This window comes from Desmodus rotundus, chromosome 5 (genome assembly GCF_022682495.2).
Source record: "Desmodus rotundus isolate HL8 chromosome 5, HLdesRot8A.1, whole genome shotgun sequence".
NCBI classification, from domain to species: Eukaryota; Metazoa; Chordata; class Mammalia; order Chiroptera; family Phyllostomidae; genus Desmodus; species Desmodus rotundus.
In genome coordinates, this window is record NC_071391.1 from 10,882,853 (window position 1) to 10,907,684 (window position 24,832).

The 24,832-nt window shown below is 38.5% G+C and overlaps 2 protein-coding genes across 6 annotated transcripts; both read left to right on the top strand.

The window, feature by feature from the left end:
• The first annotated feature begins 1,508 nt into the window (after window positions 1-1,508).
• Window positions 1,509-8,079, top strand: LOC112319938 (olfactory receptor 5D13). Of its 2 annotated transcripts, none has more exons than XM_045185320.2 (2): window positions 1,509-1,717; window positions 4,870-8,079. In XM_045185320.2, the coding sequence occupies exons 1-2, from the start codon at window positions 1,689-1,691 to the stop codon at window positions 5,885-5,887; spliced, it is 1,047 nt and encodes a 348-aa protein (XP_045041255.2). In that variant the 5' UTR covers window positions 1,509-1,688; the 3' UTR covers window positions 5,888-8,079. The 2 variants fall into 2 exon arrangements, with proteins under 2 accessions (XP_045041255.2, XP_045041256.2); XM_045185321.2 differs by lacking the exon at window positions 1,509-1,717 and adding an exon at window positions 2,233-2,311.
• A 7,056-nt stretch (window positions 8,080-15,135) lies between these two features.
• On the top strand, window positions 15,136-21,157 carry LOC112319910 (olfactory receptor 5G9). 4 transcript variants are annotated; one of them, XM_053924781.1, is made up of 4 exons: window positions 15,136-15,257; window positions 16,155-16,287; window positions 17,459-17,522; window positions 18,300-21,157. In XM_053924781.1, exon 4 carries the CDS (start codon window positions 18,848-18,850, stop codon window positions 19,787-19,789), a length of 942 nt encoding a protein of 313 aa, XP_053780756.1. In that variant the 5' UTR covers window positions 15,136-15,257; window positions 16,155-16,287; window positions 17,459-17,522; window positions 18,300-18,847; the 3' UTR covers window positions 19,790-21,157. The 4 variants fall into 4 exon arrangements, with proteins under 4 accessions (XP_053780756.1, XP_053780755.1, XP_045041258.2 ...); XM_053924780.1 differs by having other exon boundaries at window positions 18,747-21,157; XM_045185323.2 differs by lacking the exon at window positions 16,155-16,287 and having other exon boundaries at window positions 18,747-21,157.
• The last annotated feature ends 3,675 nt before the right edge of the window (window positions 21,158-24,832 follow it).

Consider the following 24,832-nt stretch of genomic DNA (forward strand, 5'->3'; position numbering starts at 1 on the left):
TACAGAAGACATTGAGGTGTAAGTGACTCTGGGTGGTGGGGGAGGGATAGGAAGCTCTGGTTCCACGAGTATAAAGTTTCAGTTACGCAAGATGAGCAATTTCTGGAGATCTGCAGTATAATGCACTGTCCATCATGAAAAATACTGAAATGTGTGCTTAAAATGTGTAAAAAGGTTAGATCTTATAGGAAGTGTTCCTATATGAAGAAAACAAAACAAAGAGACGTGAGGAAACTTTTAGAGGTGATGACTGTGTTTATCACCTTGACTTTGGTGATGGTTTCCCAGCTGTGCACATATGTCCAGATGCACTAAATTCCATGTATTAAATATGTGTAATTTTTTGAACATCAATTATATCCATTAAAGCTGTTAAAAAAACCAGAAACAAATGGTGTAAAAAAACAATAACCCAATTAAGAAATAGGCAAAGGACCTAAATAGGCACTTCTCCAAAGAGGACATACAGATGGTCACTAGACATATGAAAAGATGCTCAACATCACTAATCATCAGAGAAATGCAAATAAAAATCACAATGAGATACCATCTCACACCTTTCAGAATAGCTATCATCAATAAATCAATAAACAACAAATGCTTGTGAGGTTGTAGAGAAAGGGGAACCCTTTTGCACTGTTGTTGGGAATGCAGACTGGTGCAGCCACTGTGGAAAGAAGTATGGAGATACCTCAAAAAATTAAAAATGGAACTGTCTTTTGACCCAGCTATCCCACTTCTGGGAATATATCCAAAGGAACCCAAACCCTAATTCGAAAGAACATAAGCACCCCTGTGTTCATTGCAGTATTTACTGCACTATTTATTGCAGTATTAGTTCATTGGTATTTACAATCACCAAGATATGGAAGCAGCCCAAGTGTCCATCAATAGAAGAGTGGATAAAACAACTATGGGACACTTACACAGTGGAATTCTACTCAGCCATAAAAAAGAAGAAAATTTTACACTTTTGCAACAGTATGGATGGACATGGAGAACATTACACAAGGTGAAATAAGCCAGTCAGAGAAAGACAAATGCCATATGATTTCACTCATGTGCGGATTCTAATGAACAAACTGCACTAACATGCAGAACAGAGACAGACTCATAGATGGAGAGCAGATGACAGCTAAGAGAGGGCAGAGGTTAACTGGTGGAGGGATTGTGTGAAAAGGAAAAAGGACTCATGGGCATGGACAGCAGCGTGGTGATTGCTGGGCTGGGAGGGGGTTTTAAGGTACTAAATGGTAACGGAAAAAATATAATAAAGATTTTATATTTTAAGAAATGTTGATGATGAAATTATTCTCCAATGTTTAGGAAAAATTACATACAAACAAAATACCACATTAGCCATTACTTCACCTAATTGCTCTACCCATGGTGTCCTAGACAATACTTCAATGATATTCTCCGGGGCTAACATCCCTAACGTCTTGGTGGCATATATATGCAACACAGTTTGGTGTTAAGATTCAGCTTTTCAATCTCCTTTTCTCTCTGTCCTCCCTTAAATATATTCATAATAGCTTTGAGAAAAAAGTAATTTTCCTTAAATATTGCAATATACTGTAGACTTCTCTTCAAATTTTTACAGGTTTGTTACTATATCACTTTCAAAGCTGAAATCTCAGCAGGAACTTTTTGGGAGTTCATTAATTTTAGCAAAGAAACTTTAGTAAATGAGGAAGTCAAATTCATCTACACTCAGGTGAGCTGATTTGCTGTTACTTTATTTCACGTTAGAAGGAAAATGATGTACACCAGCCAGCTTTGCAGAGGGCGAACACGTGCCCCTGTAACTGCCAGGATGCCTGGTTAGCCGACGGCAAGTATTTGAATATTCGCTGACTTAGGATTCACTGACTAGGAAAGTCGCAGTTTTTGTTGATCACAATATTCTTATCTTTCTCTTTATACACACAAACTTCAATTTTAATAGGAAAAAAGAATTATATGTTGTAATACATCATTTGTCATTATATATATTATTCCTCAGAATAATTCTCAGAAGGGAAGAAATTGAGATGAGCCCCACATTTCATAATTATTTCATAGCTTCCACCATGCCTGTGACAGAGCTGAGCAAAGAGTGGATGTGCAGTGAGAAAGCCACTGCAGGCTAGATGTCCCTGGAAAGAAGGGAGGGAGAGTGCACAGCGCCTGGAGCTCTCGGTCACCTGGGCGTGTTGGACACTTCCTGGGCCTAAACGGGGGACTCTGAGCTTTGGCCCCACGTCTGGTGCTATAAATACAGAGGGCAGGAGATAGAGTAAAAAGCCAGACACGTGGACAAGATATGTGGGTAAGAATGAGATGAATACATATCAGAAATTATATTTATCTTCTTTAAGTTAAATTTGTTGGGGTGACACTGGTTGATAAAATGACATAGGTTTCAAGTGTAAAGTTCTATGATACATCATCTGTACATCGCACTGTGTGCCCACCACCCAAAGTCAAGACACCTTCCTTCATTATATATTTGCACCACGTTACCCTTTATTGCCTCCCCACCCCTACGTCTCGGGTGATTGCCGGACTGTTGTCTGTGTCTATGAGTTTTATTTGTTTGCTTTTCTTGTTTGTTCATTTGTTGCTTTCAGTTTATATCCCACACATGAGCGAAGTCATATGGTTCTTGACTTTTTCTCTCTGACTTATTTTGCTGAACATGATGTTCTAAGACCCATCCATGCTGTCACAAGTGGGAGTATTGAACCTTCTCATGTCTGAGTGGTATTCCATTGTCTATATGAACCAAATCTTCTGTATCTAATCATCCACCAAAGGATATTTTGCTATATTTAATTTTGATGGTGATAATTTCCCTTTCAACCTGGAATGCTCGGACATTGTTATAATAGCCATAAAAAACAAATATACATATTTTGGAAAAAGTAAGCAAAAATGTGCTCAATTACTGAATTGGTATTTGATGAGTTTTATGTGAAGTTGAAAAACACGTTCAGGAAATTATAATAAATGTGGTAGAAGATCAAACCACAAGTATAAAATCAAAGGAATTTGAAGGAACATTTGGAGAAGAAAAGGCACAGCAAGATGTGAATGATATTGTTCTATATGCAGGACACCTTTAAGTGCTATGTGTGATCATGGAGGATAAAGGCATAACATCTGAGTGAAAATGCTGGAGTATTTTCAGTTCAGCTCATAACGGGACATAGAATTTGAAGTTCTACATGGAATGACCTTCCCTTTATGCCTGGTGCCGTTTCAGGTTTTAGTCAGTAGTCAGGAAGTGGCTTTGAGAGTAATTGCTTAAATAGCAGAAAAAGGTAGTTGAGGCATTTTGGAGGAATACAAGACAGTAAAAATATTAAATGTATCCTTTCCCCCGACCACACATCCTTCTGTTCTGCTATTTCAGGAAGACTAGGTCCCAAGAGGCTTCGCTGTGACAACTTGTTTTGCACGACTCAGGACGTGCGTCTCAGTGCGTTGTGAGTTTGCAGAGTGGGCCTGACTGAGTAGGCAATTCTAACGTCTTTAGTATTTTTATGAGCTTTTACCCCAATACAAGTATATTATATTCCCAGCGTTTATTCCCATAATCACATGTCATTCTTCAGTAGATGTTATTGAGTACTTAGTCTGTCCTATTGTCCCATCTTTGGTTTTGTGAATTTTATTTTGTTGTGGAATAGACAATGATAAAATAGTAATTGATGAAAATCAGTAAAATTGTATTATGGTAGAGAAGTGAATAAATTTGATATTTCTGAGGCTTATAATTATCGATAAATACATAGTTAATAGTATGACTATAGTTTTGAGGAGTATGTCAAGTAGAGATAAAATTATTGGAAGAGATCAAGAAACTTAGAGAAGAAGAAATTGTAAGGATTATCTTTATGTCTTTCAAAACTTCTCAGTGCCTAACCAAATGAAAGCCACACCGTGATACCTAAGTGCAGTGCCCCATGTTTAAAGGGTTACAGGTAGACTAAGTTGACCATGTAGTGATGATGTAGTAGAAAGGTCTCCAGCACAATACAAATAAAATAAAGATAAAAGTATATTTCTGCACAAGTCCCTATAAATACCAGATATTATAATAGACCAAGAAAGGGTAACAGATTTTTACAACTTGCAATGATTAAGTAAATATGGCTGATCAAGTGTATTATTTTTCCTCAGGAAACATCTAAAACATGGGGAGAGAAATGTGTGACCAACTATAAGAAAGTGTCTAGAAAGGGAAGTTAAAAAATAGCTACAGCAACAATAGTAAAAAAGAAAAAAAGAAAAATTTTAATGACTATTTTGCTAGGCCACGAATTTCCTTTTGAGTTCTAACTTCTTGTGAAACTGGTTAGGTAGGGAAGAAATTATTGAACTTAACAATATGTATTTCCTCCAAGACAAGCATTTTAACTAAACTCACGTTGAGGCAAAAAGCTAGACTAATCCTTCGCATGATGTGAACTGTCTCTGAGGATACTGAGTCTCATCTAAAATAAAACAGATCCAACACTATGTTGTTCCTCCTTCTGCTATTATACCATCAGCACAGATTGTGAATTTACTCTACAATATTAGTATTAGCAAATTCTAGCTTTTATTTTATTTTATTTTTTTTTTAATATATATATATTTATTGATTATGCTATTACAGTTGTCCCATTCCCCCCCACTCCACTCCATCCTGCCCACCCCCCTCCCTCCCACATTCCCCCCCCATAGCAAATTCTAGCTTTTAAAATAAGTAACAAATAAATGAAAGCAAGTACTTTGCACAACAGTTTGTATATTCATGTCTTTCAACATTTGCTCCTTTTAACCTGCCTTATCCAAATTTGGCTTCTCATCTCTGAGCCAACTTCCCTATATTGCCCACAGGATCCTAGAAAACCAGAGTGATGAGGTCACCTTCATCCTCGTGGGCTTCTCAGAGTATCCAGAGCTCCAGGTGCCTCTGTTCCTGTTGTTCTTAGCCATCTACACGGCCACGGTGCTGGGGAACCTGGGCATGGTCATGACCATCAGGAGCAACCCCAAACTCCACACCCCCATGTACTTTTTTCTCAGCCACTTATCCTTTGTTGATTTCTGCTACTCTACGGTGGTTACGCCCAAACTGTTGGAAAACTTGGTTGTGGAAGACAGGACCATCTCCTTCACAGGATGCTTCTTGCAGTTCTTCTTGGCCTGCATATTTGTGGTGACAGAGACTTTCATGTTGGCAGTGATGGCCTATGACCGATTTGTGGCGGTGTGTAACCCTCTTCTCTACACAGTCGTCATGTCTCAGAAGCTTTGTTCCCTGATGGTGGGTGCATCGTACTCTTGGGGTATAGCCTGTTCTTTAATATTCACATACTTTTTATTGACCTTATCTTTTTGTGGGAGTAACTTCATAAATAACTTCATATGTGAGTACACTGCTATTGTCTCTGTGGCTTGTTCTGACCCTTACGTTAGCCAGAAGGTCCTAGTAGTCTTTGCCACATTTACTGTAATGGGCAGCTTGGTGATCATTCTTACCTCCTACATTTTCATTTTCATCACTGTCATGAGGATGCCTTCAACTGGGGGGCGCTACAAAGCCTTCTCCACTTGTTCCTCCCACTTGACTGCCGTCACTATATTCCATGGGACCATTGTTTTTCTCTACTGTGTTCCTAACTCCAAAAGCTCCTGGCTCATGGTCAAGGTGGCCTCTGTCTTTTACACAGTGGTCATCCCCATGCTGAACCCACTGATCTACAGCCTCAGGAACAAAGAAGTGAAGGACACAGTCAAAAAATTAATCAATACTAAATGTTCTGTGATGAAAAGTGAAGCTAGAATATTAATGGTTTTACTTTCAGAGTATTGGTCAGAGTTGTTCATTAATAGATCAGTAGATGAATCTTGAGTAACCTTGCAATTGATAGTCCAATAGCTGTTCAATGTAACGTTTAGTAAAATAGCTTCAAAATTAGAGTTTTAAAATTGGAATATAAAGTTTTATGTGATAGTATCCATGACCAAGTGATTGTCCAGCTCAAATATCAGTTCAATTTAAGGCATATAAAGTGTGTGATTTTTGAGTTGATCTGAAGAGTTATAGCCTAAAATGTAGTAATTATAAAATTTATTTATAGATTATTTTGTATGTTCAACATGCATATCACATAATATCTTGATTAATAATATTCTGATTTTTTGTTGACAATAATATTTCTTTTAATTTTTCTATTTTGCTTTGGTTTTAACTTCAGTGGTAAGAACTTCCGTGTAATGTTGAATAAACAGTAAAAGTGTATATCCTTGTCTTCCTGGTATACCAAAACAGCATTGAATATTTTATATTTGAAGTGTTGTTTGCCATATGTCTTTATAGATTCCATTTCCTCAGCTTAGCAAAGTTACTTTCTTTATTTTTATTTTTTTGGTGAGTGTTAATTTAAACTACTTTTTCTTCATTTTACTCTTGAACATTTTAATATGACAACTTATATTTCTTTTTAGGTTTTCTAATATGAAACCAATATTTTTCTGAGAAAAGTAATTTAAATGTGATATAATACAATTTCCCATTAGTTGATTAATGTGACAATGTTTTTTTAAGAATTTAAAATTTTAAGTTCATAAGATACATTGTTCTGTAATTTTCTTTTTTTTGTACTGTCCTTGTTAATTTTTGACATCAAAATTTTACTAGCCTCTTAAAAGTAAATGGTAAAAATATCTTCTAATTTGAGTAAAATTTTTTTCTTTATAGTAATCTCTGAAAAATAGGACAATTTTTAATTGCATAGGAAAGTTTTCAATTATGAATTCACCTTCTCTACTGGTGGCAGGAAAATTATGATTTCAATTTTTGAGTTGGTTTTATTGTGTTTTTTTGGTAATTTTTCCATTGTAGCTGAATTTTCAAAGTTGGTTGCAAATAGTTTTTATAACAGTCTCTTTCTGAAGTTGGTGGTATCTATAGTTATGATAACTTTTCATCAGTAATATTATTTTCCCCTTCCTTTCTTCCTCATACCCTGGTTGAACTGTATAACAGTTTATTTAATTTTATAGGTTTTCTAAAAAAGTCCCTATAATCTGGTATTGTTGTTTCCCTCTGTTTTATATTTGCTATTTATTTCACTAATTTCTTCTGTGTTTTTTCTTACTCAAATTTTTATTTTATTTTATTTTTACTGAAAACACCTGTGGCTCTCTATGTCAAGGTTTTGGGTTTGTTTTTTCTTGGTGGTAGCAGTGTCCTCAGTCCATATATGGGCTATCTTAAAAAAACAAGAAGGTCAACACCTCCAGGAATAACTCTCAACCAACAATACAGGGTTGTAGGTACATAAATACCCCAACTTCTTCACTTACTCTTTGGACAAATTGGAATTAGAGTCTACACAGTCTTCCAGTGGGACTAAGATTCAGCTGTAGGCAAAAATAACCTGTTCATTGTTCTGTGTCCCTCTTTCCTACTGAGCTGCTGTACTTCCTAGGATCATCTTCTAAGTAAACTACTTGTATCTAAATCCTTGTCTCTGGATCTGCTGCTGAGAAACCCAAACCTGGAAGAGTGGAAAATATCTTTGAAACATATATGACAAATGTATGCAATAACTATTAGCTTCTAAAAGCTGTACAAAAACCCAATCAATATTGATGAAACAGTTTGAAAAACTTTAGAAGTATGAATCCATAATTCCATTTTCTATATGCACTGAGTAGAAACAGATACACATTTGCACCAAAGGTAGGGAGCGATGTTAAACATGATGACTGTGAATATCAAGTAAAAAATGTTGATTTTATAAAAATATCTGGAAGGATTAACATTGAGAACCAAAAATGAAAAGTCTATAGGTTTTAATCTCACAATCTGATATGTCAAACTTGAGTTTGTAATATTATTTGCTGACACAATGGATATTATAATGCATTTCAGAAATAATTTGTAAAATTTTTGTTTTGTTTTTAAAGGTTAATCTTTAATTAATTACACGTTTTACCTGCATGACGTAGCTGCCAGACAAATGTGGCATAATTGCAACTGTTTTGATTCTGTTTTTCTTAACCCAGTGTGTTTATCTCAAATAAAACTTTCTAGCTTCACCTTATACCATAAAAGTATACCACAAAACCGTGTCTTACATGTGTGCACAAGTAAGCAATTATAAAACATAAAAAAACATATTTTGCTTTTAATTTTCTTCTTTTTAATTGTTAAAGTACAGTCATCTGCCTTTCCCCCCTAAAATCTCCCCCAACCCAGGCATCCCCACCTCCCTCCCCTGATCCCACTCCCCACCTTGGTTTTGTCCATGTGCCCTTTATAGTTGTTCTTCCCTTTCCCCCATTATCTCCTCCCACCTCCCCTCTGGTTACTGTCAGTTTGTTCTTAATTTCAATGTCTCTGGTTATATTTTGCTTGCTTGTTTGTTTTGATGATTAGGTTCTACTTAAAGGTGAGATCATATGATACTTTTTCTTTCACTGCCTGGCTTATTTCTCTTAGCAAAATGCTCTCCAGTTCCACCAATAATTTTCTTTAGTTATAAACTAGGATTTCCACATAACTTTATCATACTATTCAGACCTGTTTAAGGGTCTATATAGTACACAAAAGATACACTATGCTCTTCTCTCTTGCCTCCTAAACCATATACAATTTTCAAAAAAAGAGAAAAAGAAAAAAATCTACGTGCTGGACTATAACCACTAGCTGGCTCTTTGTAAGTCTCTGCCTTGTCCTTCTGGATGGACACTACACCTGGGCATAGTCTCTTTGCTGACGTCACTCTTTCATTTTATTGCCTGATGTAAGTCTATCATAGTTAAAATACTTTGTATAACTATATTGTTTCTCTTTTGGATCCTGTTCATTTCATAAGGAAGTTCATAGTCATCACTTTGCTTTCATTTTTATCACTGTCCTAAAGATACTTTATATCTGTGGGCATCTCTACCTGTCCCTTCTGCTTCACCATCATTCTTTCTCTCTATAGTGTGTCCAATTCTAAAGGCTCATGGGCAATTGCTCAAGTAGGCTCCATGTTTCACACCAACGTAATCCTCATGCTGAACTCACTGACATATGGCGTGAGGTACAAAAATGTGAAAGAATCTCTGAGGAAGTGAATAGGCTCCAAAATATTTTAGCACTCAATCCCATTATGTTAATACTAATTTTTGTAACATTAATACATGTATTTCTCTGAACTTATTTATATGTCTATTGAAATGTCACCTTCTGACTTCCAGTCAAAGTGGAGGCAGAGGTAAACATGCTTTGCAACCTTGTGCAACCACAGAAAGAATTACAACTAGACATGAAAACAAACAACACCCAGAACCATCAGGAAATCAGGCTGTATGGAAGTCTGACACCCAAGGATTTAAAGAAGGCACATTCATTCAGATGGGTAGGAGGGGTAGAGTCGCAGTGACTGGTGGAAAAGCGAGGAGATGTGCTGTGGTGCAGAGAGGTGGTGGCAGTGAAACACTGGTCCCACATTCAGGTGTGGTGGAAAAATCAGGAGGGATATGTTGGGATCAAGCAATCTGAGCTGTAGGCCTGACTGCACAGCCCAGGGTTCTAGTGCCAGGAAGATAAATCCCCATAACTTCAGGCTGTAAAAATCAGTAGGGGTTGGGACAGCAGAAGAAACTGCCAGATATTCAGGATACTCTTCTTAAAAGGCCTGCATGGAGTTAACACATACACAAACCTACCCCCTCCAGGATTTAGCACCAGGACAACAGCTGGAAGGGCACCAGTCACACAGGGTGAGTGCCAGGTAAACCTCCAGATGCCAGGCAGCAGCATTGTCCCCTCTCCAAGCCCTCTCCCCAAATAGAGACACAAAGCAGTGAGGCAGGTTGTCCTGCCCTGGTGATGACCTAAGGCTTCACCCCACACACTTTAGGTGCCTTTTTTATAATAGGCCACACTACTGAGACAGAGAGTCAAAGCAGCTATACCTAATACACAGAAACAAAAACAGGGAGGCTGCCAAATTGAGGAGACAAAGAAACATGGTCCAAATGAAAGAGCAGAACAAAACCACAGAGAAAGTACTAAAGGAAGCAGAGATAACCAATCTATCAGATGCAGAGTTCAAAACGCTGGTAATCACAATGCTCAAATAACTCATTGAGTACATCAACAACATAAAAAAGACCCAGGAAGAAATGAAGGTTACACTAAGTGAAATAAAGAAAAATCTATAGGAAACCAACAGTGGAGGAGATGAAGCCAGAATTCAAATCAATGGTTGGAAATAAAGAAGAAACAAGCATTCAACCAGAAAAGCAAGAAGAAAAAAGAATTTAAAAAAATGAGGATAGTATAAGTGACTCTAGGACATTTCCAAACGTACCAACATCAGAATAGTAGGGATGTCAGAAGGGTGGAAGAGCAAGAAATTGAGAACTTATTTGAAAAAATGATGAAAGGAAACTTCCATAATTTGGTGAAGGAAATAGACACAAGTCCAGGAAGCACAGAGAGTCCCAAACAAGATGGACACAAAGAGGACCACACCAAGACACTTCATAATTAAAATGTCAAAGGTTAAAGATAAAGAGAGAATCTTAAAAACAGTAAGAAAAAAGCAGATAGTTACCTACAGGAAGTTCCCATAAGACCGTCAGCTGATTTCTCAAAAGAAACTTTGCAGGCTAGAAGGGATTGGCAAGAAATATTCAAAGTCATGAAAAGCAGGGACCTACGGTCAAGATTGTTCTACTAAGGAAAGCTATCGTTTAGAATCAAAGGGCCGATAAAGAGCTTCCCACACAAGAAAAAACTGAAGGAGCTCATCCTCACCAAACAATTGTTATTTTTTTTGGGGGGGGAGGTCATCATTACTCTGTTTTATTTTATTATATTATAACTTTTTTATTGTTGTTCTGGTACAGTTGTGTCCATTTTCCCCTCACCACTCCCCCCTATGCTAGCCATCTCCACCTCCCACCCCTGATCCTACCCTCCTTTGGTTTTGTCCATGTGGCCTTTATAGATGTTCCTGAAAACACTCCCCTCTTTTCCTGCAATTATCCTCTCCCACCTCCCCTCTCATTACTGTCACTTTGTTCTTAATTTCAATGTCTCTGGTTATATTTTACTTGCTTGTTTGGCCAAACCAATATTATATGAAATGTTAAAGGGACTTATTTAAGAAAAAGTAGAAGATCAGCGTGGCTCAATGGATTGAGTGCTGGAATGCGGAGCAAAGGATCACCAGTTTGATTCCCAGTCAGGGCACATGCCTGGGTTGCAGGCCAGGTCCCCAGTAGAGGGCACATGACAGGCAACCACACATTAATGTTTCTCTCCCTCTCTTTCTCCCTCCCTTCTCCTCTCTCTAAAAATAAATAAAATATTGAAAGAAAAAGTAGAAGATCAAAACTATGAACGATAAAATGGCAAAAAATACGTCTTTCAACAATTAAATCTAAAAAACTAAGCAAACAATCAGAAGAGAGACAGAATCATGGATACTGAGAGTGTTTTGAAGACTGCCAGATGGGAGGGGGTGGTGAGAGAATTGGTGAAGAAGTGAGGTAATTAAGAAGTACAAATAAGTAGTTACATAATAGCCATGGGAGTGTAAAATACAGTATAGGAAATGGAGTAGCCAAAGCACTTATATGCATGGCCCATGGACATGAACAACGGTGGGGGGATTGTCTGAGGGAGTGGGGGTTGATGAGTGTAGGGCGACAAAGGGAGAAAAATCAGGACAAGTGGAAGAGCATAATCAATAAAATATGAAAAATAAATCTTAGAAATATATGTCCTAAAGAAAAATTCAAAACAGGTTTACATATGGAAATTAAAAAGAATTGTGTGCTAAGATAAATAGGAGGAATTCAAATACTAATTTTTAATTCAACCAATAAGTGAAGAAGAGGTAACATTAATTATGATGAGACGAAGGGGATTTTAGGTATTAAAGAACTTTAAGGAAACTACAATGTTACATCAGAGCCACAGGGGAGGTTTTAAATAAAGAATTTACACTTAGAAGAGCAGCTTTATGTTTGAGAGGGCCAATTTGAAAAGCTCTTGCAAGATGCAGAGACAGAGGAAAATATGATTGAAAAGATGAGAAGAAATAATCATATCAAAAACATAAAGCAGAGATTCACCAACAGATACTATGTGTATGTCTGGGATGAGTCAGACCAATCAAAACGGAAGGGATGATCAAAGCTACAATTTTTAACCAAAAAATTGTAACAAAGTAACAGTCAAATATTTAGATTTAAAGCATTCACTGTGTATTAGACAAAAATAGGGAAGAAGAATCTTACAAACCCTAGAGGAGATTTTTTGATTGTAAGGTTAATAAAATAATTCTTTAAGTATGAAGGTAATCAAAACCTACTACCCCACAGAAAGGGAAAAATCAAATAATTCTCAGTCCTCTTAACAGTATTAATAATAATGAATAAATAAATAAAAGGGCACCACCTAAGGAGTTTTCAGGGGAGACATAAATGACTATGATACTGTATTACATATTTTAAAGTGGCTGAGTAGATCTTAAAAGTCCTCATACCAAGAAAAATATTTGTAGTTAGTTGTACAGAAGGACAGATGTTAACTAGAGTTATTGTGATCATTTTGCCAACTATGCAAATATCAAAGTTTTATGTTGTACACCTGAAACTACTATAATATTATGTCTGTTACATCTTAATAAAAAGTTCTTTCACATAGAGAGTCAAGAGAAAGTTATTAAAACCTAACCTCTCATAGAAAAAAATTGCTTTAAAGAATACAGCATATAAAGAATATAGCATATATCTTTGTGAATTCATGTTTTCAAATTTTTCAGGTAAAGATCCAATTGAGGTATTTTTTTAGGAGCCTCCATACTGTTTTTATTAGTGGTTGTATCAATTTACATTCATACCAGCAGTGAATGAGAGGTTTCTCCAAACTTCTCTAACCTGGTTATTTCTACTTGTCTTGTTGAGAATAGCCATTCTGACAGGTGTGAGGTAGTATCTCAGTGTAGTTTTGGTGAGGATTTCCCTAATAACTAGCATCTTTTCATACATGTGTTGGACATTTGTATGTCTTCTTGGGAAAAATGTCTGTTCAGGTCCTCTGTGCATTTTTTAATTGGACTGCTTGTTTGGTTGGTGTTGAGTTATATGGATTCTTTATATATTTTGAATATATAATAATAACTGCTTGTCAGAGCTGTTGTTTGCAAAAGCCTTCTTCAATTCGGTTGTTGGCCTTTTTGTATTGCTGTTGATTTCTTTTGCAATGCAGAAGCTTTTCAGTTTGATTTAGTTGTATTTATTTATTTTTGCCTTTACTCCCCTTGCCGTTGAGGTCAAATTGAATAAAATCCTCTCTAAGACCAAAGTTCATAAATTTAGTACCTGTGTTTTCTTCTACATAATTTATTGTTTTGGGTCTTCGATTTTGGTTTTGTACGCATGACAAACAGTAGTCTAGTTTCATTCTTTTGCATGTGGCTTTTCAATTTTCCCAGCATCCTCTACTGAGAATTTCTTTTCTCCGTTGTATGTTTTTGGTTCCTTTGTCAAAAATTACATGCCCATATACATACATGTGGGTTCACTGCTCAGCTCTCAGTGGCCAAGCTATGGAAACAACTAAATTGTGCTTTAATAGATGATTGGGTAAAGAAAATATGGTGCATATAGACAGTGGAATGCTACTCCCCCACAGGAAAAGATGAAATACTGCCACTTGTGGCAGCCTGGATGGATCTTGAGAATATCATGCTAAGCAAAACAAGTCAGACATAAAAAATCAAGAATTGTATTATTTCACTCATATGTGGGACACAAAACTGAAGAAACAGCCCTGGCTGGTGTGGCTCAGTGGATTGAGCACTGGCCTGCGGATCAAAGGGTTGTCAGTTTGATTCACAGTCAGGGCACATGCTTGGGTTGCAGGGCAGGTCCCCTGTGCCGGGCGTGACAGAAGAAACCACATATTGATGTTTCCCTCCCTCTTTCTCCCTCTCTCTAAAAATAAATAAATAAAATCTTTAAAAAACCTGAAAAAACAATAAATGGACAAATAAGAAAAACAAACAAAAACTTGTAGACACAGACAGCAGTCTGGAGGTTACCAGGGGGAGGGGGTGTGGGAGCAGTAAAGGGACAAAAAGATCGAATATGTGGTGACAGAGGAAGGTTTGACTGTGGGTGGGGGACACACAGTGTAATACACAGATCATGTGCCATAGCATCGTACACTTGACACTGATAAGGTCTTATTAACTAAAGTTACCCCAATTAATTTAATAAAAATAGAGTATAGTGGCATACTACAAAATTAAAAAGAAAAGAAAAGAAACCAAACAAAACTTTCTAAAGTAAGGAATTGTATTATAGGCTGAAGGACTTGTGGGTTTTTTCTTACCTAGGCTAAAACAAAAATTCAGGTTTCTGTACTGACTCTGTTATGTCAGGCTGATGCTGTTTGTCTTGGAGGTAAAAGAACACTCTAAGCGTTTTGTTTTGTTGTATTTCTTAGCAATAATAAAGTATTTTGTCTTGCCATATACTAACTGTTCAGATTCAATCTGCTAAATTTTAAGGACCAGTTAATACATTATCAGAATATAATTTAAAAAAAGAAAGCAAGTTTTTCTTTTCCAGTCCTAGCTTACAATAGTTAAACTCTACATATTTTGAACAAAGTCCTGGGAAAATTATTTGTTTGGCAACACGTGGTGAGTGTTGTATCTGAGGAAAGCCCATTTTATGCATTCTTAGCCCTTGCTCTGGGTATGGCCCTCTCTCTGTTACTTCGATTTACAAAGAATTTCATAGAGTTTCCTTGCTTAGCCTGGAACTAGAGGTGAGAGAGTCTATATCCAGTTAGATATAACTTGAAATGATCAGAAAACAGATGTCACTGAACTTACTTAGGATATGAAGCAGAACTTTAATTGCACTTTCCCTTAGTGGCCTCATTCCCAAGACATGCTATGCTTTTGGGGACAGAGCATTTTCAATAACAATAACAAAGAAAGAAATGATGCAACTTTTCAGGGAACTTGCACCTAACTGATAAAGACTAATGTATTTTATAGTAGAGTTGTCCACATTTCCTTTTTGGAAGAAGATAAAGGATAAAATCAAATGGCTATTAAAATTTCTGCGCCAGTCTGCATGTGAAGGTAGCCATGTGAAGGGAAGAGATGGAACCTGACGGACTTCGCTCCTTTTTACTTTAGTTCTTATTGCCATCTTGAAAGAAACAGGAGAGGAGAGCCTGTTAGGATGTAAGTCGAGATCTTCTAAATCATCTTCTTTTCTTCATTCTACTTGATTTTTTACAAGTTCAGGAGGTCATACATTATTTTAAGTAAACTTAAAATGAATGATATATTTGGTTCACAGCCAGAATCAGCATGCTCCTCATCTTTGTTGGATGTTGAGCAAGACCTAAGAGGAGGTCATTTCTGTAGAGATAAATTTAGATTCTGCAGCTGGATCAAAGCAAGTACAAAATGGGACAGAGATATCTCAGCATCAGGGGGAGGGGGAAAACAGTCCCGACCATAACTCCATCTTGGTCTAAACCCGCTGGGTGCTTCCTTGCTAAAGGAAGACTAACACAGATGGTCTGGGTATCATCCAAGTGCACTGAACATGAGGCCAATCATGTCCGCCATGCTGTGTGGTAGTCTAAGCAGCAAATAAAAAAAGAGAAACTAAGAATCTAAAATTTTCATAGAGGGGAGAGGGCTTGGGCAGGTGTAGAAACAGATTTTTAAAAATAATATATTTTATTGATTTTGCTATTAGTTATCCCATTTTCCCCCCTCTATTCCCCTCCACCCTGCACATCCCCTCCCACCCACATTCCCCCCCTTTAGTTCATGTCCATGGGTCATACAGATAAGTTCTTTGGCTTCTACATTTCCTATACTATTCTTAACCTTCCCCTGTCTATTTTCTACCTATCATTTATGCTACTTATTCTCTGTATCTTTCCCCCCTCTTTCCCCCTCCCACTCCCTTGCTGATAAGCCTCCATGTGATCTCCATTTCTGTGATTCTTTCCTGTTCTAGTTGTTTGCTTAGTTTGCTTTTGTTTTTGTTTTAGGTGTGGTTGTTAATAACTGTGAGTTTGCTGTCATTTTTACTGTTCATATTTTTTATCTTCTTTTTCTTAGGTAACTCCCTTTAACATTTCATATAATAAAGGCTCGGTGATGATGAACTCCTTGAACTTGACCTTATCTGGGAAGCACTTTATCTGCCCTTTCATTCTAAATGAAAGTTTTGCTGGATAGAGCAATCTTGGATGTAGGTCCTTGCCTTTCATGACTTGGAATACTTCTTTCCAGACCCTTCTTGCCTGCAAGGTCTCTTTTGAGAAAGCAGGTGACAGTCCTATGGGAACTCCTTTGTAGGTAACTGTCTCCTTTTCTCTTGTGGCTTTTAAGATTCTCTCCTTATCTTTAATCTTGGGTAATGTAATTATGATGTGCCTTGGTGTGTTCCTCCTTGGGTCCAGCTTCCTTGGGACTCTCTGAGCTTCCTGGATTTCCTGGAAGTCTATTTCCTTTGCCAGATTGGAAAAGTTCTCCTTCATTATTTGTCCAAATAAGTTTTCCATTTCTTGCTCTTCCTCTTCTCCTTCTGGTACCCCTATGATTAGGATGTTGGAATGTTTAAAGATGTCCTGGAGGTTCCTAAGCCTCTTCTCATTTTTTTGAATTCTTGTTTCTTCATTCTTTTCTGGTTGGATGTTTCTTTCTTCCTTCTGGTCCACACCATTGATTTGAGTCCCAGTTTCCTTCCTGTCACTGTTGGTTCCCTGTACATTTTCCTTCATTTCACTCAGCATAGCCTTCATTTTTTCATCTAATTTGTGACCAAATTCAACCAATTCTGTGAGCATCCTGATTACCAGTGTTTTGAACTGTGCATCTGATAGGTTGGCTATCTCTTCACCACTTAGTTGTATTTTTCTTGGAGCTTTGATCTGTTCTTTCATTTGAGCCATTTTTTTTGTCTTGGGGTGCCTGAGCCACGAAAGATTAAGTGCCGAAGGCAGGTTCTGCTGAAAGGACCGATGCGCCTGAGTGTCTTGTAATGTGCAGGTAAAAATGCTGAAAGAACTTGTCCCCGTGTAAAAAGTCTACCCACATCCACACAACTGCGGTTCCTCGGAAAAAAGCACGTTCTCAGTGGAAGGGATCACTGCTCTTTTCTTTCCAAGTTTTCCACCTGCCACATTCCTTCCCTCCAGCCTAGAAACAGATTGATAGAAAAGAGTTGAGGAGCTTCAGGCAATTGTCAAGGTGAAGGCCAAGATACAGTACGTGACTGATGCAGTGGGAGTTAGTAGACTTTAAAAGGTTTAAGCAAGGGCTGAGTGTGATGGGTAGACAGTTTGACTGGTTATTTCATCTGTCTCTTTAATTCCCCCAAAGTCAAAGGCATAATGTAAACTGTATTTTTTGCTTCACAGGAGGCCTTGCTAAAGTCAAATAATGAATTTCAAATTAGAAAACTGAAGGAAAAGTGTCTATCAGGTAAGTCTTATGTTGGACTCTGATATTCTTGGGCTCATAAGTTTTTTTTTTAAGTGATATATAAGTAGCTTACTGAGCATTTGTATGTTGATCCTTTTATTCTAAGTGGGTGAGAATTCTCAGAGATCAAAGACAATAATTAAATTTAGCTACATTGAATAATGAAGTACTTAAGTTCAGAGAGATCAGGTGACTTAACTAAGGTCACCCTTAAGTGGGTGACATGAGAATCTATAGAAGTTACAGAGATGGGAGAATTTAGGCCCTTTTCCAAATTTCTTCCCTGCACTGTTTTCTTCCCCCACACTGTTTCCCTGCACTGGTACTTAGACACAACAGTTTCTTTTATCTTATGGGCTTTCCACTGATGGCCACTGGTATAAATTCCACACCACAGACAGGAAACCAGAAACGTGTTATCGTACACTCATGTTGGAATGACATTTTTGAAATGAAAGGAATTGTGAAGACATCAATATTTCCCAGTGCGAGAAAGGGAAAAGCACGGACCATTTTGACAGGGGTTTCAAAGCCCACCTCTGCCAGTCACTAGCATTGTGAATTTGGATTGAGCTCAGTTCTCTCTTTCATAGCATGAGGTGACATTTCACCTGGAGGCTTGTTCAAAGGAGTATGCAATGCAAAAATACTAACAATTATTGTCCACTAACTTAGGTGCTTGATAAGACACTGCTAAATGCTTTGGGTGCATTATCTCATTTAATCTTCATAAAAATTTACAAGGTTAGTATTACTATTACTATTCTTGCTTCACAGAGGAAGAAAAGTAACTTTCCTGGGGTGAGAGAAGGCAGATGCCAGAGCAGTTGGGTAACATGCATTCGGCCTTATGTTATAATCACACAATGCAAAGAAAGTTGTCTGAAAAATGAGCAACTGCTCATTTCTTCTCCAGCTTGCCTCACTTCTACTCTCCTGCATCATTTCACCAGGGGTGTGGCTACCTGGTGAACTCAGGTAAAGTTCACTAAGGTGGGAGTTAGCAGATGTCTATTGTGGAACCACCTATGCTCAGTGAGTCAACTGAGAGGACCTTGAGCAAGATGCTCCTCTTTTCCAGGCTTCCTTGTTTTCATCTATGTATTGACAGATTCTGCAGAGTCATGTATATTGTAGCTATGGACGTCATCTTTTGTGGTGGTCTCTGTTTCATTTTGTATTCCCAGCTGCAGCTCGTAACTAACTCCCATCATTCCTTGTTAGTTCAGTTTCTAGTACATTTTTGCCGTGTCCCGATTTTGAAGATATGTTCACCAGATGTGCTGTGACGCCTCTCTTCTTCTAGTGGAAATCACAACCAGCCAATGGCCAATGCAAACGACACAAGGGTCACCGAGTTCATTTTCACAGGTTTGAATTACAGCCCTCAGTTGCAGGTCTTTCTCTTCCTGCTCTTTCTGAGTTTCTACATTATCAACCTAACAGGCAACTTGGGGATGATTATTCTGATACGTATCAGTTCCCGCCTTCACACACCTATGTACTTTTTCCTCAGCCACTTGTCCTTTGTGGACACGTGCTTGTCCTCAGTTGTGAGCCCCAAGATGCTCACTGACTTCTTTGTGCAGAGGAAAGTCATCTCCTTCTTGGGCTGTGCTTTGCAGCAGTGGTTCTTTGCATTCTTTGTGGCAGCAGAGTGTCTTCTCTTGGCGTCCATGGCCTATGACCGCTATGTAGCCATCTGCAACCCATTACTGTACTCAGTTGCCATGTCCCAGAGCCTCTGTATCCAGCTGGTGGCTGGTCCCTATGTCATTGGCTTCATGAACACCATGACTCATACAACAAACACATTTCGCCTCCCTTTTTGTGGCCCCAATGTCATCAATCATTTCTTCTGTGATGTGTTCCCCCTGTTTTCCCTTGTATGTGCTGACACAGCAAACATTAAGTTGGTGGTTTTCATTGTAGCGGGAGCTGTGGGAGTCTTCAGTGGTCTGACCATCGTGGTCTCCTACATTTACATCCTCACTGCCATCCTGAAGATCCGCTCCACTGATGGGAGGCGCAAAGTCTTTTCTACCTGCTCCTCCCACCTGACGGCTGTCTCCATCATGTTTGGTACCTTGTTCTTCATTTACGTACGACCGAGTGCCAGTTTCTCCCTGGATCTCAATAAAGGGGTGTCCGTATTTTACACAGCAGTCATCCCCATGCTGAACCCACTTATCTACAGCCTGAGGAACAAGGAGGTCAAAGATGCCATCCACAGGACTGTCACCAGGAGGATGGCTTGTTGGGCCTGAATTCTCTTCTGATTGGGAATTGGGGGAGAAATCTAATTGGAAAGACTGATGGTGTGATTCCTAAGGCCACTTGCAAGTATTTGGGGGCTGGATGACACTCCTTTATCCATTCATCTATCCAGTTCTCTGTTCATTTAGTCAATTAGTGTAGATTTATTAAACCCTGTATGTGACTTTTCTCTGCAATATGCCAGTATTGTAGTTGGAACCCACAGTCCATTTAATTTTGCTGATCTTGGACTCATCACAGTCTAATTACATTGAAAAAGCTTTATTTAATTTCTGTCATTGATTTTCTATCATTCTGCTAACATGTTTTCTCTTCCTGCTGACCCCTTGGTATTGGAATTTTAAAATGCAGTATTTTAGGTTTTGCACTCGTATGTTGCTCCCACCAATAGGAATCTGTAAAAAAGCAGGGATCTCATGTTAAGCTCATCAACGAAAAGAAATCCTTGGCTGTACACATTGATTTTTGGGGTGACCTTAACACAAAGAACTACACACCTCTTGGGCAATGAAGACAGAGCTGTGTTCAGCTCTGACAGATGGGGTGGTCCACAGTGTCTGTTTATAGTGATAAAGAGACCTGTACTCATTTTAATGCATTTTACACCTGAAGGAGCTTGTAGCAGAATGGGTAAGACTTGTGTTTTCTTAAGATTCATTTTTCTGGTAGATGCTTAGAGAATTACCTAAACTTCTCTTGGTTGTACATATGATAGCGCCTACTAAACCCTGTTAATATTGAAGTTCATTCCTCAGTCAGTACAGATTAATGTTGTGGTTATGTGCAGGCTCTTCATCCAGCTCCACTTGTTGCTAGTAAGGTGAGTAGATTTGCAGCATTCAAGGGAATACAGAGATGCAACGCAACTTGATGGTTATGACTCTTGGGCATGGTGAGCGCTGGGCAGCCCTGTTCTGAGCTCCTCTTAGAGACCCAGGAATGCCACCTAATTCCACGTTCTCTTTCTTGATCTATCTTTATCTCCTAATGTGGGAATGAAGACATGAAAAGGAGAGAGTTTCACTGAGGAAATGTATAAGCTTTCCTAGATGACATTTTAATATCATGGCTAAATTGTTACAGAAATGTCCTCAGAATTTAAGGAATTCTTTGGTCCACCTATTTTCCCGAAATAAATTTAGCAAACTTGGTTAAGAAATTTCTTTGAAATTCACAGTCTGTCTACTGGTTAGACTGAGAAATAAATTTTCTAAACTATTGAGCACTTTTCTACATACAAAGTGTTTTTGAGCTATTTTCTATTGATTTCTTGTATAATGCACAATCTCTGAAAACAGACAATCGATCATTGAGTACTCACACAATCGTAGCACGCTTTATAATGTTAGAGGCCTTAGAGAGCAGTTTATCCTAACCAGATGACTGGCTAGTCATTGAGGCTCGGAGGAAAATTCCTTTTATTGTTTTATGCACTATAAAGCCCAAAATGTGTCTTGCTATCAAGTGTATTTATGGCAGATTCATTTAAACTTCAGGAACCTTATTTTAGAGTGGGTTTCCTAGATGGGATAGAATTTCTCTCAGAATATTTACTGGAAATGGTAGAAAAGCACAATTATATAACAAAAAGAAGCAAAAGTTAGAGTTGGAAGACCTCATGTACTCATATATTCAACAAATAATTATTGAATGTCTTTTGTGTGCCTGGCACACAAAAGATGAGCCTGGTGTTGCAGACAGCAGTGAAAAAAATGAACATTATTCTGTACCCACAGAGCTGACATGGTAGCAAATCTAATATATATATATACTCCTGTTCATTACTCTTTTTGTGTGTCAGTGAAGTCCATAATGAAATAGATGGAAGTGATGATAATATCCACTACAGCATAGGACTATCACAAAGATTAAATTAAAGGATGGCAGGGGGAATCACTTGGTATACTATAATTGCATTTTGCTGCTTCCTAATAAAAAAGCTTTTGTTGAAAACGACAGCACTTTGGAACAAAGGTGTTATCCTAAGTGTGGGAGATTCCCCAATATAGGCTCCTTCACAGGGTCTTAGTTGTGGTAACAGGGGGTGGGGTGGAGTCAGCACAGTACAGCGGACAGCCAACTGAATTCTAATCCTAGCTCGACCTTGTGATTTTAGGGTTGCCTTTTAATCCCACCTATAAACCACTGTAACAATGCCTAATTTCTTGAGGGTGTGTAACCAGTTTCTTGTAGGAGCTTAAGTTCACAGGCAGTAAGTAGGAGGTACCTTTGTTATTTTCTATCGTTGCCCTTTCAAAACACTGATGTATCATTTCAAAACTCCTGACCACGTCTGACATCACAGGGAGATCTAATAGTTTTTCCTTTCACTTGGAAATGAGAAACAAATGATGCCAATTTCCAACTATTATAAATTCAAGTCCAGTTCAGGCCAGATTGAGACGGCAAAAAAGGTAAATGCTGTGCTCTTTTCCTCCCACGACCACATCAAAATTGCAGCTGAGGTACAGAAGTTTGCTGAAAAGAAGTGCTGTAACTAAAGAAAGAGAGAAGAAGCCACTTTGAGACTGTTACGCTATTAGTTAAATAAATTGGGGTACATCCATGAAATTAAAAAAAAGTCAAGCTCCACCCACACGCTTTTCCAAATTAAAACCTTCTCCCTCCCCGTCTCAGTCTCTGGAGCCTATAGAGATGAAAGGGGCAGATCTGATTCTCTATTATTGCCGCCCCACCTTTCCCACTCTGCAGCTGCTCAGAAGGAAGGCAGAGGGGCAAGAGGGCAGGAAACAGTTGACTGGGAGAGTTGGAATCTGGCTCAACATCTTTTAATGACAGATGCATGATTACTGGCTTTTTCTCTTGGGCTACTGTCCTAAGGAAATAATTCAAAATGCAAGTTTGGGTGGTGATGGTGGCACTTTGTTTTCCAGGATGTGTTTGTAATTGTGTATGTACATAACCCAAGTATCCACTGGTTTCATTAGCTAATAGGTGACAATGGCAATCTCTTTCCTTTAATATCAAATTATGATGGACTCAAGTTCCCATCCTTACTGATGCAAGAAATGCAGTTTGTAAGTGTCTTCTCCATGGAGTTCAGAGCATCCCTGGGGGAGTGAAACAATCCATGGTGTTATTCTCCCACCTTCCCTGCTGCCTCTGGCTGCCTCTGCTCCACCCACAAGTTCCTATTCCCATTGCTCCAAGTCTTCTCTTCTGCTTCACAGCAGTGGCTACTCTTTGAAGATTCCATCATTTCCTCCCAAACCTGCCAACAGACCCACTTCATTTTAAGTCACCTAGAGCACATTTGAGGCCCGGGTGCGACTTCTGATGAGACTTTAGTAGAGGGTGGAGATAATGAGAGAGATGTGCAATTCTGAAGATGACTTGGAGCTACAACATAGCTTCCTTTGAGTCTATGGGTGGCTCGTCTTGTGGACTCCAGCAGGACGGTCCCATTAGGATGAAGTGTCCATCCATAGACCATTTGCCTAAGGCTTGGACTTGGTCTGGACGAACACCAGTGAAAGTCCTCATAGGCGGGTCTGTTTGAATTCAGCCAAAGTGAGTTCAGTTCTTTGTACAGTCTTGTCTTCATCTAAAAGTGCTTTTTGTAGAGTCTCAACCCACAATTCCTTATGAGAATCTAATGAAAGAGAACATACCAAATGAGCCACAATTCAGAGAAATACCATAATCTAAATTCTTACTTAGAAAATAATCATAGGTTTCAAACACTTCCTACAGTACAAATATATATTTTACACAGAGGTAACCAGTTGAGACATACAAGTGCATAACTGGAAAGAAAAGTTCCATAAAATAGACTTAGTTCCACAAAATGTACTTATCCTACTTGCAATACGTGTTGATTACTAAATTTCAGGGATTGGCAAACTACGTCCTACAGGTCAAATCCAGCCTGACCCCTGTTTGTGCAGTTTGCAAGCTAAGAATGGTTTTTACACTTTTAAATGGTTACAGAAAAGCAGAATAAGATTGCATGACCTATGAAAATCACTTAGAATCCAAATGTCAGCATCCATAAGTAAAGTTCTGTTGGAAGACAGCCATCTTTACGTTGGAATTTCTCAAAGGCAGCCCTGTGGACAGTTTGGATGGCATGCCCCCTTGACTGTGGGTGCTGTCCTTTGTGTTTCTGACCGTTTCATCACATCCCAGCCCCTATTCATTAGATGCCTAGAGCTCCCCTCACCCGTCATTGAGGCAAAAATGTAAATCACGGCCGTTGTTTTATGACTCGTCTGTGGCTGTGTTGGGGATTCAAGAGCAGAGCTGAGTAGTTGTCACAGAGTCAGTATGCAAGCAAATCCTAAAATCTTTACTATATAGCCCTTTATAGAAAAAGGTTGATGGCTCCTACTGTATCCTGTTGTTTCTTTAAACAATGCTGGTCATTTCCTGCTAACCTCTTTTAATTTCCCCCTAATAAGTCTCAAACTGCTGTTTGAGAAAACTTACACATGTGTAGCTCCAGAGAGGCAGTATACGGAATACAGGGCAAGAGCGTATGAGGTAGATCCAAGCGTGGGCTCATATTGTGACTGTATTATTTAATAGCTGTGTGACCTTGAGTAAGTTACATACACAAGCTCTCTGAGCTTTTGTAACCACATTTATAAAGCGGGGAGGACAACAATAGCAGTTACACAGTGGTTTGCTATTGTCACTGGTATTTGTATTTGTCAGGGTCCTCAGAGAAACAAAACCAATGGAATGTGTGTGCACATATAAAATGAGATTTACTTTAAGGAAGTGCCTTAAAAATTATGAAAGATGGTGAGTCCAAAACCTGCAGGGGGAGCTGGCAGGCTGGAGACTCTGGGAAGAGTCAATGTTATAGTTCAAGTCCGAAGACCATCAGGCTGAAGACCCAGGAAAAGGCAATGTTGCAGTTCAAGTCTGAGAGAAGTTTGCTGCAGAATTGTCTCTTGCTCAGGAAGATCAATTTTTATGTATCCAACCCTTCAACTGATTGGGGGAGGCCCACCCATGTTATGGAGGGCAATTGACTCAAAGCTCACTGATTTAAATGTTAATCTCTT